We start from the raw sequence: 19,660 nt of genomic DNA, 5'->3' as shown, positions 1-19,660 counted from the left end.
AAGGGCGCCTGGCTTGTGGAGGCTACGCGGCTGACGTCATGCCCTCTCCTACCCTTCTATCCTCCTTGGGTACTTTTGAGTCCGCTGCTATGAAAAGAGCCGCCGCCCTCTGCTGGCCGACCGCGGAGCAACATAAGACTTAAAATCGACTAGCAGTATGATGCCTGGAACGCGTCTTCGACTGATGCGTTTACCTCGTTCGTAAAAGCGATCCCACGATTTCCTCCTGATTACGTCATAAAAGTGTCATGCTGTCACGGGCCGCGATCCCGGTGGTGTCCCAGCAGCGATGGTGGATGTGACAGACACCTGTTCTGCCTGCAGGTCGCTCTTCAGATTGACAGTCCGCGGAAGCTTCGGCAGCCAGGAGTTGGGACGCCGTAACGACAGCGACACTCGCGTCTGCTCGTGCTTTGTGCCGAAACTTCTACGACCAACCTTTAGGATTGTGACATGCGACTGCATGACATCCCGGCTTTTTGTGACGTCATTTGTTGCCACTTTGGGACCATTTGCGATGCCACTTGTGGGCCGAATATAGGACGCTAAACACACCAGTCGCAGACGCCGCGTTCCATGGCACCATACTAGCACTGACAAGTAAAAGTGCACGGAGCACTTCCTTTAATAACTGAAAGAAAATAAATTATTTGCTTCATGATTGTGGCGAAGCCAGTGATAATACCGAATTTGATGCAGCGTGGAGGGAGCCTAGAGTGCCTCAATGTTGCTTTCCGTCTGCGTCGCAGCCGGTTACCCAACAATGAGGCACCCTAATGGCGGATTCACACTGGAACCGGATCCGCAAACGCGAAGCGGATCCGCGCGTTCTCAACCGCAAAGCGGCTAGGATCGAGCGGTTGGAGCGCGTTTTTGCCAACCGCTTCGGGACCAGGGTGTAAGATAGACAGGTGCGGATGTAACTCAAGCCCCGACCAGGGCGCCCCTAGCGGCAAACAGATTCGCTTTCCCCGGGCAGCTTCTCCATTCCGGCGCGTTGAGGGTGTGTTGAAAACGTTATTGCGGTCTAGAAATCGCAACTTGCGAGATGCCGGTTCCCACCCTGAAGAGTAGAAATAATTGCTGTGTGGTTGGATGCAACAGCACCTACAAAAATTCGCCCGATACGAAGTTCTACGGGTTTCCCGGTAAGTCCTACGAGACAGAACGCCGCGCGGTTTGGGCGCGACTGGTCCGTCGATGCAAGTGAGTCGCGTTTCTCATTACACTTTTCAGTTAACGTCGCGCTTTATAGTGTGTGAAACTATTTCGTCTAATGCCCTTTTTCTAGCGCCGATGGAACGACTTGGACCCCTACCCCGAATTCCAAAATTTGTAGCAAGCATTTTTTGGGGAATGAAAAGCGAAATGAGGAAGCCCACCCGAGCTACAACCCTTCGATCTTTCCATCGCCGTACAAGAAGAGAGTGGTACTCGGGGTTGCTGAACGACACGACAGGTGACTTTCCCATTTTCTGTGGTTCTGTATTTTTTATTTATTGTTAATCTGTCAGTCAGGAATTTATTTAAAGCTCGCTGTCGCAAGGTTTCGTCGCGCGTGCACCACGGGTGCGTGTGAAGCTACCCGAACCCCGGGCGGCTCATTGCGGAAAAACGGAGCGTTCAAGTGGCCGTTTGTCGGCACTCCACTCGCGCTTTCAAGTGTAGTCCGAAAGTATTCTGCACGATTCATGCTTATTGCATATCTTTCGTCAGCCACTCGCCCACGATTTGTTTTAACAGAAAGCGCGAGCGAGACAAGCACTACTGAATGAGCAGCATGCTTTCTTATAATGTCTGCGAAATACAGGTGCGCGATCTTCTCAAGTTTGCGGACGTGGCACTCGCTCGAATGTTGCGGTTGTGATTTAAATCTCACGTCCTCCGGTTGCAGCAACAGCCTCTACAAAATACAAGAAAATACAAGTTTTCTAAGGCACACATATATTGAACCTAAATATGTACTAGCTAAGCACGCTTACCATTACGCTGTTAAAACGAGTCAGAGATGCCAGTTTTTGGTTTTCAGATATTCTTTGCTATAAAGATAAAGTTTTACGGAGTCCGAGTGTACACATAATTAGCCAAGTTAAATAAAAAGAAGTACAGCGAAAGTAGGCATGCTAATAAGGCCACAAAGTGCCAAAAGCAAGCCATTCTTCACTAAAGGATGGCATTTGCACGCTAAGACGGCACTAGAACGCGGGCATAAACCACCTTCGGACGGCACTCTAGACACTGTGTAGAGAAAGAGCTAATGCGAGCTGTCGACGAAACGATCTGTCGGTAAAAAGATTTGTCTATGATACATTGCACATCGACAAAACATTCGACAAACTGATTGCCACTGATTAACAGAATAGTATGGCTACTGACAAATTTTCTCTCTTCAGGCAACTGAAAAGGGTCGAAGAACAAAGGCGTGTAACACCGTGTACAGCTGCACCTGAAGTTGATTTACCCATGGAGCGGCAACCAGCAGAGGAGCCAGCACCTGCTCCATTAACAGCCAGTGTAAGCAGAACTTTAAAACAACTGAATAGACATATGAATACCATTTCTCACACTCTCTATGTTCAGAGGTGGCTGTGTATATGTGGACAGAAGAGTGGCCCTGTTTGGCGACTTGCCATAAGGATATTTTGGAAACACTCCTGGCAAGTACAAGACTGCCAAATGAAGTTCCCGTGTTTCTTTTTAACCCTCGGGCATCGTATTCGTAGCTGCCTCTATGAAATGAATTTGAAACTTGCAAGTAAGTAGGGACAATAACCTCTTGGAAATTTATAAGGCTAGGAATATTGTGAAATAGGCACTGGAGGACACTAACGAACACTTCAACAAACTCCATTTCTTCACATATTGTTCTGCCTGGGCTCCTTGTTGTTCACGTCCGTTCTTGTTTGTCTCATATAAATATGTAACCAGACATACTATTGTTGGTTGGCAGGTGAAACCTCCAAAGTTGCCTTTTCTCAGAATGTATGTTCACATAGAAGCCAATAAATCCTGAACTCGGATGTGAATCTGAATGTGTGCACCCTAGAAATAATACGGACTTTTGGATTTTACGGCTCAGTGTAATAGTGTTGCATTCCTTCCTATCTTTGCAGGCTTCCACCATGACAGAAGATGATGGAGCAAGCTTCTCACCATGCACCCTGTTTCTTTGCTGTAACATGGGGGGAGATGTCTCAACCCTTGTCTGCCATAAGACAGTAGTGGACGAAGGGTGTGGGCCAGACACGGTGTCAGTTTGCGATAGGGGAGCTGGGCCAGTGTACAAAGAGCCCTTCTTCACTGGGTACAAGTCTGTGTGTGACGACGAGGCAATGTTAACAAGGTTAAGTTCCGCATCATTTTCTTTATTTGCTCTGTTGTTGAGCTTATTTCCAGATACCTCGAGGAGGCAAAATGAACTGTCAAGCGAGAATCGGCTCTTACTATTTTTGATTAAGTTAAAACATAATGTACCTTTTTCGTGCCTAGGCATTTTGTTCAGTATCCATCGTACGACGGCAGCACGAATATTCAGGGTTACACTTGAAATCCTCTGCGCCAGAACAAGAGACTGGATTTGGGGGCCGAGAAGAGGTGCTGTCCAGGCCACCATGCCACCAAGCTTCAAAGTTCATTATCCTCTTTGCAGGGTAATAATAGACTGCACGGAGATGAGGGTGGAGATGCCTCCGTCAGTCGAGAAGCAAAACCTTTGGTATTCGCAGTACAAAGGGTGCTATACTGTTAAGTACTTAATTGGAGTCGCACCTAGTGGTCTTTTGACGTTCCTTTCAGATGGATTTGGTGGGCGGACAACTGATACTGCTATCACAATTGAGTCTGGTTTTTTGCACAAACTGCAGCCCGATGATGTCGTCCTGGCCGACAAAGGGTTTCCAGGCATAGTAACTGGCGTTGGTGCTAAGAAAGCAACACTGGTAATGCCACCATTTGCATCAGGAGTGCAGTTCACAGAGGTTGAGGTAGACTCAACATACGAGACAGCTTCTGTCAGGATTCATGTCGAGAGGGTAATTCAAAGAGTGAAAATTTATACAATAACCCAGCGTGTTTCGCATCATTTAATTCCACACCTGGACAACATTATGCATATCTTGTGTGTACTCACCAATCTGAGGCCGGGTATATTTAGGCCTCGGTAAAGTGCAGATCGTCCGTAGCTTTTGGAGGTAGTCTAGCAGTGTGTAGTGTCCATCCGCAGGCTAGCCTCGAGGTTCCGGCTGGAGAAGTGCTACTAGATGCTTTGAGCTGCTTGCCAGTTTAGGGAAGGAATTGAAGGGCAATTCCGTTTTATCTTTGGTGCAACTTGTGGGTTTCAGTGCGCTCAGGGTGGCACAACCAAGAACTAGCATGTGTCCCACGTAGCATGCATGCCCTGTAGAATGACTGCTATGTCGCACATGCTTTTCAATCGTTTTACCGCAAAGCATCGAATAGAAACTCGGAGGCAGTACATCTACACAACTGTGCACAGTATTGGGAAGAACAATAATTTACTTTGGGATTCAGTGACGTTGAGTGTACTGAGTACAGTCAAACTCAAATTAACTAGAACAGATTTGCCCTTTGATATACCCAGTGAGTTCATTCCATTTCAGTTTGACTGTGAAATTGCCTTCATCCCCTCGGAATGATAAGCAACTGTTCAAAACATGCATGGCACCCCCACCCCTTTGTCCCCTTACCTGAAATGCCTTGCTGCAATGCATATGCTCTGGATTTTCATTCTGTGCTTGTGCAACTGTTCATGCACTGAAAAAAAAAGAGATTCTTGTTTTTCCTTATAGTCGGGATTTATTGAAGTTGCTCAATTGTTATGTGCCTGGTTTCAAGCAGAAAGACATTCTTTCTTAGCTCATCTTGAATGGAGCGCAACGAGTTCTCCTAAGTAGTACTTGAAATAAAATGACCGTAGCTTCGGAATTGCTTCAGAAAGGAATTCCTCGTCACGCTTGATGTTGAGCGTCTTGTGGCCTACAGAGCAGTACAAATATAGATCGCACTCTTCAAGCTGCAAAACATACAAGCAGATTTGTATTTGCGTGTAGTATGTGTGTGACTTTCGCAAAGAAATCTCCTTGCTGCACTTGTCCTCTACTAGGTATGACAGAAGTGGCTTTTCCGTTAACTTCTTCTTCCATCGGCTGGAGGGGCACTTGATCTCAAGCAGGGTGGTTTTGCCGTCCTCGCTCCTGAGTATAGAGAAAGAATGATTAGCTGGCAGGGTTTGATATGCATTTCAACACGACTTGAACAAAATATAACCGCTGAAGGTATGTCCGTCTTGCATGTGTATGTGAAAGACGTGCATTAACGCTTTGAGAAAATGTATGATGCTGAACTGAAGCCTTGTGGTAAAAAAATATGATAATGCACGCCACAAGGAGCCATATACCGGCAAAGGTAGTGCATATACCTGCACGCATGTACTAATAATTTATTCAAATGAAGCAAAAGGGCCGGACTGTTTCAACACGGCGAGAAAAGCTTGTAAAAAACGTTAAAAAAAAATCGTTTGGAAGCGAGAAAAGTTAGTATAAAATGTCAAAAGAAAGCATTTGGGAGCTCTGAGATGGTAGTCATTAATTTATTAAACGTGCACTAAAATGGTTTTCCAGACCGCATTTCGATGGTGATAACTCGATCTTTGTGCTCCAAGCATCCTAGAAATTAAAGAATTGCAATCAAACACCGTTCCTTTTTGCAAAATTTTCCATAAAGAAAAAGTGTATATAAGAAAGGCCGGCCGGCAGGGAGTGCGCGAGAGCTAATCGCAAGCTGTGGGCTACCGAGTGACCTTGCGCTCTTCCGTTAATTTGAGCTCAAAGTTTAGTTTTTAATAATGCTTGGAGTGCGCAAGTTGAGTTAGCACCATAAATAGACGTCCCTAGAAACTTTTAAGATTCATAACTTCTTTAGGCTCATGACCAGCTAACTCTGCTGAAATGTTGGCTGTCATTTCGAGGCATTAGTGGAGGTTTGAGCTATAGTACCGAAAGATTCCATCAGGAGAACATCCCAACCAAGGGTCTTCTGGTGCCACCACAAGCCCGAACTGGTGAACTTTGAGGCCACGGTCCTCTTCAAACTTGCTTCGGGCTTTCGGCTCGTTGCGCTGCCCATGAGCCGTTGCTGGCGACCAGAATGGAGCTTCAGACACCATGGTCCTGGCGACATCTCGAAGGTCTCCTTCACAGCGTATCACTTTGTGGCCCTGAAAAATAAAAGACTTGGAACATTTACACTGAAACAAACAGTTGACACCAGAGCTTAAAGGGGCACTGCAATCATGTTTAAGCGTCTACTTTTTTTGCGGTTTCCACATCTTTGGGGGTTCGGGAAAGTCAGCGGGCACGGAGAGAGTAACTAAATATCGGTGCGTCATATTTTAACCAGACGACGCGGAAACCTCGTCCCACCTACGGGGGCAACCTGCGGTGCCGAAAGCACATGATATGTGAAGTCTTTGGTCTTGGCCTTGCTACTGGTCAGAGCCGCTAAAAGCTTCTTTTTAGTCGAAATACAAAATAAAAGTGGCACGAACCGTTTCAGTTATTTATAAAAGTTTTTGTTCAGTATTTTAGATCGGAAAAGAAACAAATGCAGTTTATAAAGTGCGGAAACAAGAAATGAACCGTCGACATACCCACCACCAAGCGGCGGAAAAGGCGGCGCATACTAGAAGGGGGTAACACTAGGATCAGGCGCCAACGTGCGGCGAGCGTAGAAATATCCCGGATGTACGCGGCGGCACTGCGGTCGTATATGGGCTTGAGGAGTTGACTGGTTTTGAGCGTTCCGAAGGCCTTCGGCGAGCAGGTATGGCTTGCGGTTCAGCTGTTTGGTAGTATGGCAGCGCGAAGTGGCTCCCGTTCTAAACTGATCTTTACCCCGTGTTTGCTCTCGTTTGGAGCCAATGAAGTGTCATGCCGAATTAATGTTTAATCGCGCAGCGAATGCAATGCAAGCCACCCTGGCCGCCCGCTTCATACAGCATGTCCAGAACATGCTTTAGTAGCACCCTCTTTAGCCGTCAACACGGAGTGCGGCAGCTGTGAATGCTCGCTGAGCTCACTACTCCTCTAGTTCATGGCCACTCAAGTGACCAACGACGTCATGAAGGAGGTTATTTTTTGCTTGTTTTTGTAATTTTAATTTGCCTATAACTTCTAATATGAAACGAAATACGAGAAAAGAAAAGTTTCATTAAGTTACTACGTTCAGTGTGCTCAGGTTCAGTGCGAATTAAAAACCGGTAAAAGAGTCCTTGCAGGGTCCTTTAAGAGACATTAACATATTTCTATTGTGCTTTTGCCCCTTGTTGACATAAACAGATGTAATACCTAGACTTATTGCACCAGCTGTCGAGAGGATCCTGGTTCACTATGTAGGAAAGATTGACAAGTTGCTAAAAAAATTATGCATGCCTTTGTTGCCGTGATGCGGAGCAGTCGCTCTTTCCGCCAGGTGTCTCTCGACAAGCTGGTCTCTCTGCAAATCTCGTGGATTCGCAACAACGAAGCGGAGACGCTGCTGTTGTAAGTGGTCCTCTCACGATCTGTCATGCTGTAAGAAAATAGTATGTACAAAGTAGGTGATCAATAGTGTCAATCGTGCATCCCAGCTTACCTGTCGAGAAACACTTCTTCTTTCTGAACAGGTTTTCCAGAATCGAATGACATGACTAAGCTTCGATACCGAAACCCCTCCAAAGGCCAGTCGTACAATTGGAGAACATCTGGTGAAAATGGCAGTCCAATAGGGTCCTCGTCGTCCGGACACTCCATTTCAGCCCGCAACATGTTGTTGTGGGGACAGTTCAAATCCGGGAAGAACTTTCCCCCGTGGTGGACGTCAATTGCACGCACGGAAACTGACGCGCCTGCAACAGGGTATTTAGGCAAAATTAAAAGGCTTATCTGTATTTGAATATCTGCGTCGCGAAAAAAGTAAATGCTCGCACAAGTACACCTCAAATTGAATTCATGCAGAGCGGTACCACGACGTACCTTTCCGGGAGTTCGGGGCTAATCTAGAAAACTTAGGGTACGTCTTCTTGGACGAAGGGATGCCCCAGCTTCTCGCGTGACTCGTCTTCGATGTTGCGGCATCCTCCGCCAAGTACACAGCCACGGCGGCGGCATGTTTACATTTGCCAGCGACGCCGGCTTGGCAGTCGCATTTTGCGGCGACGATCGTTCTGTCCTCGGAAAGCTGATTCAAACACAATAAATGTCCGCATGTTAGTTCATTAGTTAATTCAAGTTGCCTTTTTATGGACTTACCTGTACTTCAATGTATTTTGCAGGCGCACCGAAACATCGACTTTTCTGTCATAGTATACCTCCTTCACGTCGTAGACATGACCGGAATCGTAGAGGAGTTTCCCCTTCGTTAGGTTCGCACCTCGGAAGAAGCTTTCTGGATTCTTAACTGCCTTAAAACCCGTCGTGATGACGATGGGCACACTCGCAGCAGCGTAGCTGGCCGCCATTGCTTCCCGAGGATTCCTCCCCGGCGACCGCTAGATGGCACTTAACAATAGGCGACGGAAGCGACTCTGCCGGCATGCTCCTTTCCTTAAGCCTACCCCAGCGCCATGACCGGATTGTGTACTCGTCTGCTTGAGGGTACCCCCAATTTGCGACAGATGGCGCTGCGGCGAGAAGAAAAAAATCGGAATCGGATTTTCATGGAACTCTATGGGAGTGTGCGCAAAATAAACCAAGAGCACGACAGTCGTCCATTGAAAATCCACAATAACAATCTCCGTCAGTTTAGCCAATCGCCAGCGGTCGCCCACCCGGAGTGAGAGTTCGCGGTGCTCCACATAGGTGGCGCCACAGAAAAAGAGAAAACCGAGGGGGTCACAATCCGATCGCTCATTTGGCTCTCGTTTCCCCACCTGTCTATTTTACACCCTGTTCGGGACCGATTTCTCCCAGCCGCTTTCACGAACCGCAAAGCGGCAACCAATCACAACGCGACGCTGACGTGACGTCAGTGACTTTCGAAACAAGATGGCACCCTTCGCTGGTGAGGCGTCCAAGGCGCTGTAGTCCTAGCACCGTAGCACTGTAGTCCTAGCTTTCGACAAATCAACGGAGAAACGTAATGTTCACGGCCGTCACTTGGATCCGCCGCGAAAAGAATTGCGTCGTATTTTTAACGAGCTTCACACACGTGATTTGGTTCGGGTAAGAGTTCGTTTATTATTCCGGGTGCCACAGCCCAAGCTTGCGGCCTTGTTAGTCTGCCCGTAGAACGTCGGAACCCCCCCCCCCCCCCCCCCCCCCCCCCCCCTTCCCCCGATCGACCGAAATATCAGTTTTTCTACCCACTAAGATAGTCGCGTGAATTATTGAAAGCTTTCGACACCGTGCGTGACCACCGCGAAGGCCGATAGAGACGTCGTTTGCCTGACTGCGTAGCCAACGCATTACCGCGGAGTGGACAGGGGGGCTATGTTGCGCTTTTTGCACTCCCAGGAGACTAGGGAAAAGGAAGTGACGTCAACAACGCAGCAAATGCAGATTGGATGTTGATTTTGTTTTCTTCTGTCAACATCCAATCTGCGTTTGCTCTAGTCGTTGACGTCACCTCCTTCTTCCAAGTCTCCTGGGAGTGCAAAAAGCGCAACATAGCACCCCAGGGTACCTGCGCTAGCTCGACCTGTAACGTTTACTACTAACAAAAGAAATAAAGGGAACTTACTCAAGAAATAAAGTGTACGTACCAGACGATGTAGAGGTAATCCATACGGCGTTTATTTGAGCTTAATGTCAAACAAACAGTATACTGTTTGTTTATAGACTCGATCGAAGTACGAGTGACGAAAGGAGAGTCCGCCACCAACGAAGCCGCGACGGCTAGCACCGAACACATTCCCCCGCACCCCCGGTCCACCCCACCACTCACAACTCCGAAAATGATAAGAGCGAACAACGAGGGGGAAACTGGCCCTCTATCCCGAAAACAAGGTCAGCTATTCATGCGGGAAGGGTTCACTTCGAAGAAAAGGTCGGGGGCATCCTGTTCGGAGTCAGCAAGGCGCGCCTAGCTGGGCTTTGCTTATGGGCGAAGTTGAGGGAATCACAGGCGAGTTTAGCGGGTCCGTGCTTCTTTTTTCGCCGCCTGAACTCGTTATGCATGCGAACATCTGGGAGAAAAATCTTCAAGTGCCGAAATAGTAGGGAAAATAGCAAACTTTTAGCTTTAGATCGTCGATTAAAGTGGATGGATGGATGGATAGGTGTTACTGGATATACCGTTTGTAACGGGCGGTAGTTTGCGCCACCTAGCCTAAGTTTAAAAAGACAAAAACGTGATTCCTCCCGCCCTTTTAAGACCAATTTTTCTCCCCCTAACTATTACCAGGCAGCCTGGGATTTCACCAGGATGACCTTTGGGGATCGGGCAAAAAGACTAAAAACATCACCCGCCTGCCTCTTCCCCCCGGCGAGGGAGTCGCCAATTTTCCGCTGGTCAAAACTTGTCGGCGTTACTCCAGCATCGGACCCACTGGGAGACAGCGTTGAGACTTTGGGCCGAAGCCACGCGGGAGGGAGTCCCAATTTTCCTCTGTCCCGCCTGTCCCCAGCTGTGCTAGTTAGTTGTACATCATTTAATTTTCCCTAGATAATTTCCCCCAATCTTCTAATCGTCTCTTGGTAACTGTAATCCTTTTCTCTTCCGTCCTTTCATCGTCGCCAGTAACACCCAGGGCCCCGGCCAAATCCCTTACCCCTTCAGGAAGGGCAGGGCCAAGCCCCGTGCACTTCAAAACCAAGTGCTCTAGTGTCTCGCTATCATTATGGCAGGCGGCACATAATGTGTCCGTCTCCTGAAATTTCCTGAAAACTCCCGTTCTTGCCTCGAACAGCAAAGCACTTCCCAGTGAATTATCAAACAGCTTTTCCTTTCTTATGTCCTGCTTTCGTGACCTGTACACTGTTAAAGCTGATTTATCCTGCATTCTCCCCCTGCCACATTTTCCTCTCCGCCTCTTTCACCCCCTTTTTCAATGAAGTATTCTGTTCAGCCACCATCACCAGTGCGTAGGTATTTAAATGTAAGCTTTCGGGTTCGGTTTGTCCATTTTGTGCTTAAACTTTTCATGTATAAATACTTGAATACCTTCCGTGCCCACCGCGTATCATCCATTTCGGTCAACCTTTGTTCAAATTTCAACTTACTAATTGCCTCCTTGCTCTCAAAAGACGACCATCCCATGTCCCCCTGTACTACCTAATTTGGTGTTTCTCCATGTGCTCCCAGCGCCAATCTGCCGACTCTTCTTTGTAGAATTTCTAATCCTGATTGAAGCTCAGATTTCATGCACAGTACTGCATTGCCAAAAGACAGTTATGGTACCATCACTCCTTTCCACATACCTCTGACCACCTCATATCTGTTATAGTTCCATAGTGCCTTGAGCTTCATAATTGATGAATTTCTTTTCCCGCTTCTAATTATATTCTCCTCGTGTTCCTCTAAATATTTCCTTCCCTCCTTGAGCCAGACTCCCAGATATTTGTAATTTCCTGCATGGTCTATTACAATGTCTTAAATTCTCAGGGGTTCCCTCTTTTGGATTGTGGATTGTAAAACAGGGTTGCCAAACGCAATTCTCAAAAGATCACGCGTGATCGCCAAGAAACCGCCAACCGCCTCTCGGTGTGTCTGAACGGGGTCACTCGGGAACCGCAGCCGCAACCACTTCGCGAACGCGGATCCGCTTCCAGTGTGAATGCACCATAAGAGAGTAGGCAGCCTGGATTGTAGAGGTGGTCCATCTTAAGCCCTGGAGAGCGTTTGAAATTCAATAGAGGACGCCACTTGCGGAGATTGGTCGCGAGTACGAATACGCTGCTTCTTCGCGTGGCGAGGAGGAAAAGCAGAGACGTTTGCAGACGATCGACGCTTCCTCACCTCCTCGCAGCTCGTATTGCGAATCCGGTCAATCAACCACTTGATCGAACAGTTGGAAACTCTCTCTGTAATACAGGCTCTTTATAAACAAGACGCGACCGCAGCGCCGCCGCGTTGCTGGCGCCCCGGCAACTCCGGCACCGTAGCCCCGGGAACCAGAAAGGGGGGGGGGGGGGGGGGCTCCGTAGACAGCCCCCCCACCTCTCTCAAAAAAAAAAAACTTTTGAGATACACTTAAGGGGGGTGCAGCGATATAAAGATTAAAAGAATTTGCACCTCGTCATTTTTACGTTGTTTGTCGTGTCCCGGAGGATACAGGAAACATTTCCTTCATTAAAAATGTCGCGATTACGCTGTATAATCGCAAAGCAAAAGTCTATCTTTTCCCCCCACCTACAGCCGCAGGTGGCAGCCGTAGGAACTACGGCGAGCAGATTACGTGACCTCGCTCGGCTCTAAACTGCAGCATAACGCCCGCTAATGTCAGCAGAGAGAGGGAGAGCAAGCGTCCTCTGAGGGAGTACACGGGAAGCTACACGGCACCCCGAATAACGTCACTCGGAGGGGGACCGGGTGTGACCCTGAAGACTGGGAGTGAGTTGAGGGGTGCCAGAAATACCAATATTTTTCATTTTTTTTTACACAACAAAATAGGACACGCAGGCGAAATCGGCTTTTTGGTCTTTTCTTTAGTAGTGTCAGAGGGTAACTTCCACAAATGTTTGACAGAAGTCCGGAAATCGTTGCACCCCCTCTTTAAGCACTTCCTATGAGTTGTGAATGCGAAAGCATGCAAGCCGCCCGCCCGCTCCCTTCGTCGTCTGCTGCGTACTTTTCGTCACCGGTCAGCGCGCGTTCTCCCCTGGGCACGCTGACCTTGGACGCTCCGTGTTAACGGCGCGCTGATGGACGCGCAGCGCCATGGGGTGAGCGGTGCTGGAAACTGACGAGCGCAGCGGCCAATGGGAGCCCCGTTAACGCGCGCCAGCCAATGGAACCGAAGGAAACTATCGGCCGTTTTTGCACTTCAGGCTGATGACGTCAGCTCGCTCCATCGGACCCCCAGTTAATGCCTTCGCATTAAAAACGCATTGCAATAAAAAAACAAGAGCGCGCGCTTGACAGGAACGCTGAAATCTCGCGTGTGGAACGCGTCGTTGGCGTCGCTCTATGTTTTGTCCAGACTTGTGCCTATCTCAAATACTCTACTCAAGATACTGTATTTCAAATACTTTTTTAAGTATCTTGGTATATTGCAAATACTTTTGATCGAGAGTATCTAATACTCTATTTTAATTACATTTCTGAGTATCTTGTACTCATTATCAGAAATACACTTTTGACATTCCGCTATTTTCCGAGTTTTTCGGTATGAAGTGGCGTGGGCGTGGCACGAGCAAACGTGAACATCCTTTCGAACAACCAAATCCTGTTGCTAGCTCCGATTAGCTACGGTGACTTCGATTGAGCTCGTGAAAACATCGCTTTTTTGCCGATTGTGACTCATATTTCAGCCCAAAGTTTGTAGAACGAAGGTTTTATTCTCGCCTTCCCGAAGGCGCGTTTTGTTTCTTACAGTATCCCCCAAAAGATCCTCAAACAAAAAGGGTGGTTTTACGGAAGTTAAGATTGCCACACTAAGGCGCAACGCAGACCAGGAAACGACCTACGAGAACAATGCAGACTTCAGTGTCAAGAAAATAACAAATAGAAGAAAATAAGAAGTAAACACACACAAACATTTTTTTGCTTTTTGCATATTTGATTCCGCTACGGCAAAACGTCGGTGGTTCTCTTTTGTTTCTTTTCTTTTTGTCGTCAGTCCGTGACTCATTGCTGTCGCGAACACTGTCTGTAAGCGAACACTGATAAGCAGAGAACAGGACAGGGAACGAACTGCGAGCTGGATGACCCCTCGAAATGTCAACAAAGTGTCCCACAACGTTTAAAGGGACTTTTTACTGTTTTTTTAATTTGCACCAAACCTGAGCCCACTGAACGTAGTAACTCAGTGAAACTTTTCTTTTCATGAAATTTGCTTTATTTAAAAAGTTATAGGCAATTTAGAATTACAAAAACAAGCAAAAAATAACCTCCTTCATGACGTCGTAGGTCCTGGCTTGAGTGGCCGTGAACTAGAGGAAAAATAGTGAGCTCATCGAGCGCTCACGGCCGCCGCACTCCGTGTCGACGGCGCCAGAGGGCGGCACTAAGGCATGTTCTGGATAGGCTGTATGCAGCGGGCAGCCAAAGCGGCTTTCATTGCGTTTGCTGCGCGATTAAACACTAATTCGGCATGACACTTCATTGGCCACAAACGACAGCAAACACGGGGTAAAGATCAGTTCAGAATGGGAGCCACTTCGCGCTGCCATACCGCGAAACGGCCAAACCGCAAGACAAAGCCTCTCGCCGAAGGCGTTCGGAACGCCCAGAGCCGGTCGGATCCTCCTGTCCATGCGACTGCAGCGCCACCGCGTACATCCGGGATTTTTCCGTGTCGGCGCCTTATCCCACTACTCCTTTCTAGTATGCGCCGTCTTTTCCACGGCTTGGCGGCGGGTATGTCGACGGGTCATTTCTTGTGTCCGTACTCTATAAACCGCATTTCTTTCTTTTTTTCATCTATAATAGTGAACAAAAACTACTTTTATAAATAATTGAAACGGGTCGCGCCACTTATATTTTGTATTTCGACCAAAAAGAAGTTTTAGTGGCTCTGACCAGTAGTAAGCCCAGGACCAAAGACGTCACATTTTGCGCGCTTTCGGTACCGCGGGTCGCCCTCGTCGGTGGAGGAGGTTTCCGTGTCGTCCGGTTAAAATATGGCGCACTGATATTTAGCTACTCTTTCCGTGCCCGCTGGCTTGCCCGAACCCCAAGAGACGTGGAAACCGCATAAAAGGTAGACGCTTAAATATGATTGCAGGACTCCTTTAAGTGCCTTTCTGAACGCAACCTACTTGAAGAAGGAGCGACCACTGCCGTGGCTATTATGTGGGTTCTCCTTGTTATCCATTTACTCATATCGGTATCCCAAGTTCGTTTATAGTGAACTCCCCATATGGGAAATAGGGATTGTAGTTAAACGATGCGTCTAAAGTGCGAAGCAGGACGTGATATTCAGCGATGTCACTGTTGGCAAGGCGCTCTGACCTGTTTGTTGCCCCCCCCCCCCCCCCCCCCGCCCTCCCCCCACCTCGGGGCACAGTGCAATGTAAAAATACTAACAATTAGCGAAGTGACGTTAAATGCCGGATCTCTCCCGAAAGCAGTCGTTAGAGGATGCGAGCTTGACCCCCTTGGGCTTTAGTGCTGTGCTGGGCACCGTGCATGCTGCATTATTCATGCAGGCCGGAGTGGTAACAATCTCCTCCCCCTCACCGGAGAACACGAACTCCAGCCGAACGCTTACTCTGCGTTCGGTTATGTCAGCCGAGCGCTGAGTCATTGTTATTCGTTGTCGCCATTCGTGTAGTTCTAAAGTTAACCGCTTGGGGCGCCAGGGTCTGATCTCCTCCCCATATTAGGGAGGAGATCAGACTGTGGCGCTTCAAGCGTTCTTCTTGTCATCCCAGAAATGCTTTGTGACATGTATCAGTGATGTTGCCATGCGCGTTGCCGAGCGATCTCGTGGCCGAATGGTTACCGCACTTGGCCCTTGCGCACGGAGGCTCCGGGTTTGACACCAGGGAGCCTCCTCTTTTATTTATACTTTTAACTTGACAATCTCGTAAGTTCGAGAACCTTGTCCTCTGATTGAGTTACGAATGTTTTACGCGCCGAACGTTCTACGCCGAATGTTCCAAAAACCCACGCGAGTACAAAAGGTGCTCCGAGTGGCGGTCCGGAGTCAGTATTGCCCCAGCGCTCGATCCTGCTGTTTCGCTGACATCGACGCCTGCGACGCTAGCCTTTCTCTATTTTGTTTTGGGCACAAGTTCGCCCCATTAACCGTTTAGTTTCTTCAATTATTCACCGCTTCACCATTTGTAATTCGTGACAACATCCTGCTCCTTATAGTTGGACTGCATAAAATAGCCCTACGATACTGTTTTCTTTTTTCGTTTCGTGTTGATGAGTTTTAATAAACAATTCTTGTAACCCAGATTTGCGCAGATGTATAATTGTCGTTGTCACCGACGTCGATCAAATTACGCAATGCAATGCAATCATCAAAAGTAATTGAATTACATTTCTAAGTATTTGTACTCTACTCAAGATACTTTAGATTGCAAGTAACTTGAGTAGAATTTTAAATACTCTATGAGACAGGCATAGACCCTTTCCGAAATTCAGTCTGGCCACCTTGATCACTATCATCATCTGTGGAACGGCATCTGTGCCATATAAATGGCGGCCTTCTAGTGACTGAAAAACAACCTCCTTGCTGATAAAGGAAGGCTTTGAAGATGCTCTTAAGTGGATGATGCGAGGCCTGTACATTCGGGGGGTTTGTACGACGCGACGTAGGAATGGAACACAAGAGCTAAGTAAGCGTTCATTTCTAATAACTCAGATTCAGTCAATCTGTGGACGGAATACAATCGGCTTTAAAGCCCTTTGGTGTATAGAATGTTCTCGAGGCATGTGAGAGGGTTGGAGCTTTGTTCTGAATGGAGGTTCTTGGTCACCATTGAAGTGAAAGTGATCGAGAAAGAGCTCACACTGAACAATTCTTCGCGCGACTTGCGAAAGTGACGGTGCCGATACAATTTCATTTCCGCCATTGATATGGCAAAGCCTCAACTGCTATACGAACCACCAGATGGCAGTGAATTTAGGAAAGGGTCTATTTAGTAACTTAACTTAAATACTTTTATCGAATACTTTGTCCAACACTGGCGTGGTCACGTGACGTGATCCGCGGAAGTGACTCGGATTTCCTCGAGCGAGACGTTCGGCAGGCACTCGTGTCCATATGAGTGAGGAGACGAGCGCTGCGTCATCGATCGGCTGGTAGCCGAGTTTTCTTTTTCCGTTTCGGGAGAGCGAAACCGGAAAGGCTTACATGCCACCGTGCCAGCCATATAACCATTTCTGGGTTAAAAAAAGCTCAGAAATGGGGGGGGGGGGGGGGGGGGGAAGGACATTTTTGGGTTGAAAAAAAAAAAAACAAAAAACGTCATTTGCTGCCGCTTTAGTGGTGCCGGTGACTAAAAAGCAATCGCGTTGTGTGTATGTTTAGACAGCAAGAGGTTACAGCCGACATTCTGTAACCAGCAGTCATTGAATAGCACGATCAGGTTAAGGAGAATCCTTTAAGTTAATGAAAAAGCGTTTTTTTCTTAAATTACTTTCAAGGCGGGGAAAAAAGCAATTTTGATTCAAAGTATAGTGAATACGCAGTCATCACTCGAGGGATGTTAAGCGCACAAAACGTACAGCACCCAAACGCGCCCAAAAAAACAAAAACAAAAAAAAAAACAGTTCGCGCAAGAAAGGATTATACATACACGTTTATGCTAATTGTTGTTGGATATTAAAGGAAGATTGTTATAAAAATAAGCGAATGTCTAGGCTAAAATATATCGGCCTACATTAATTTGAAGGCTAGTGTAGAACTAAAATTATTTGTCCTTATTCTAAGTGATTATTTCGACTCTCCCCCCCCCCCCACACACACACACATACACACACGCCCGCGCGCGCGCGACACACACACACACGCACACACCCACACACACACAAAGAATAATGTGCTCAAGCAGACACACACACGCTCGCTCGCTTACGCGCTGGCTCTTTCGCGCAACAAAAGTCTCGAGTTATTTATAAACCAGGTCAAGTCTCTTAATTTATTCCGAATTCACTTTGAAATATCAAGGCTACAAAAAAAAAAAAAAGAATGACAAAAGTAAAAAAAAAGAGTTGGAGGTGAATTTTAGAGTATTTTTATCTCGTGAATCTTGATATCACTTACATTCGTTTTCTCCGAAAATGTAACCAAACGCAAGGGAATACGAAAAACATCCAACCAGTCGTTACGTCCTACCCAGACTGTTCGGCCGCCAAGCGAGTGTCCCTGGTGTGGGCAGCGCGTGCACTTGCAAGCTTGCCAGGCTTATTTTCCCACTCTGACACCAGTCGTGACGCCCTTCTTGTACCTTCTTGATGATAGCGAGGGTTCGCGGGCATAGCTTTGATAGGCGCTGAAGGTACACGAGAGCGCAAATCCTGTACAACCCCTGATAAGACGTCACCCTCCGGGAAGGAGGACCTTCAGCGGTACTTTGGAAATGATTTTAAGGAGCCTTCGTGCACCAAAGTGCAAAATAATCTCGATAGTCGTGATCCTGGAGGCCAGACGAAGACGACTGAAGTGTTTTTTGTTTTCCTGAAATAGAGAACCGCTTCAGTTTCCCTTTAATGTACGAAACATATCACTGCACTTCGGTGCCAAAGACATGGTTTCACTGGCTCGAGTCAGAGTAAATCTCCAGAGGCGGGAAAGCGAGCTATCCTTGTCGACAGAAAGCCGATGACAGATTAGGTATATATTTTTTTGTGTGTGTGTTTGTGTTTCTTGTTTGCTCGACAACGCGAAATATCGAGCGTGCGATTGTCACCGATACAGCTCGAACCCTGATGCGAGAAAAATGTAATTCCGTCAGAAACAGGAATGGACATAGACGGCAGTTCAACTCGCTGGGGAGGTCGTATGCTGAAAATTTGCATACGTGTTGTTCGAACCGACTCGGGACGCGTTTGGCCGAATGTCGAGTTTCGCGCTTCCTACGGAATTGTTCCTGATTTTTTAATTTTATTTTTTGCTGCATTTCCATTGATGTTTTACGCGGTGCATTTGTACGACGAAAATCGGGGGGGGGGGGGGGGGGGGGGGGGGGGGAGGGGGGGAGGGGGGGAAGAAACAGATTTTAAAATGGAAAAAAAGATAAATACCAGAAAAATAAAAACAGCTTTTAAAGTAACATTTAAATCTGACTTTTGAAAAGAAAAAAAAGATATCGAACATTTTAATTATTTTTCTGCAGCGGAGCAAAAAGAAAGTCCGCGCTCTGCGTTTTTTTTCTTTGTGCGGCGTAGTAGGTCATACCTACTGATCAAACTCAACTTGCATAATTTGTAAGAATTAGTTTTGTTTAGCGGACGCGATTCGATCATGGAGTCGTTGGAGCAGCACCAAAAATGTGTCATCACGACGCTCGTTTTCTTTGTTGGTTTGCTGCCACCCGTTAAACTAACCACGCACAGAGAGAGAAAAAAAAGTGCAGAACCCCGGTGCATTTACTACGGTTGAGTCGATGGCAGTGAGCACAACGAGCGCCGTAAGTGATACAAATTTGGGCGCGTGCTTTATTAGCTCTTGACGACAGTTGCGTCGGACGCCGTCGTGCTCAAAGTGGGGCGGATTATGGCGTAGACAGGGTAAGAGTAAATTTGTTTCGTGAATAATATGAATAAAAAAAAACTGCCCGCGTATTGACGCGACACTTCACGAGGACCATTAAAAAGCTTGTTACTTTCATTAGGGTACAGAATGAATCTGCGAAGTTCACGTATTTCACTCTCACTCCACACTTGTAGCATTAGCAACAAAAAAGAAAAAGAAAAACGAGTTCCATTTATCCTCACCCATCTCCTCAACTCGCAGCCGCAAGCAGCGGCATGTGATCAGGTGCTGATCGCCATTTACTCCTTTTCAATGACCTTTTTAACCTTTAGCGCTTCGAATGGTGTGTTCAGC

General features: G+C 47.3%; 2 protein-coding genes across 2 annotated transcripts; one reads left to right on the top strand and one right to left on the bottom strand.

The window, feature by feature from the left end:
* The first annotated feature begins 964 nt into the window (after window positions 1-964).
* On the top strand, window positions 965-5,030 carry LOC120850664. The gene is made up of 4 exons (XM_040223263.3): window positions 965-1,206; window positions 1,292-1,459; window positions 2,394-2,514; window positions 3,114-5,030. The coding sequence occupies exons 1-4, from the start codon at window positions 1,049-1,051 to the stop codon at window positions 4,161-4,163; spliced, it is 1,497 nt and encodes a 498-aa protein (XP_040079197.3). The 5' UTR covers window positions 965-1,048; the 3' UTR covers window positions 4,164-5,030.
* Window positions 4,797-6,377, bottom strand: LOC121833345. The gene is made up of 2 exons (XM_042286567.1): window positions 6,015-6,377; window positions 4,797-5,213 (listed from the first exon to the last, which is right to left on the bottom strand). Exons 1-2 carry the CDS (start codon window positions 6,182-6,184, stop codon window positions 4,877-4,879), a joined length of 507 nt encoding a protein of 168 aa, XP_042142501.1. The 5' UTR covers window positions 6,185-6,377; the 3' UTR covers window positions 4,797-4,876.
* Between the last annotated feature and the right edge of the window lie 13,283 nt (window positions 6,378-19,660).

Source organism: Ixodes scapularis, unplaced genomic scaffold, assembly GCF_016920785.2.
Source record: "Ixodes scapularis isolate PalLabHiFi unplaced genomic scaffold, ASM1692078v2 PGA_scaffold7__128_contigs__length_106722199, whole genome shotgun sequence".
NCBI classification, from domain to species: Eukaryota; Metazoa; Arthropoda; class Arachnida; order Ixodida; family Ixodidae; genus Ixodes; species Ixodes scapularis.
This window is presented reverse-complemented; position numbering and strand designations above follow the sequence as displayed.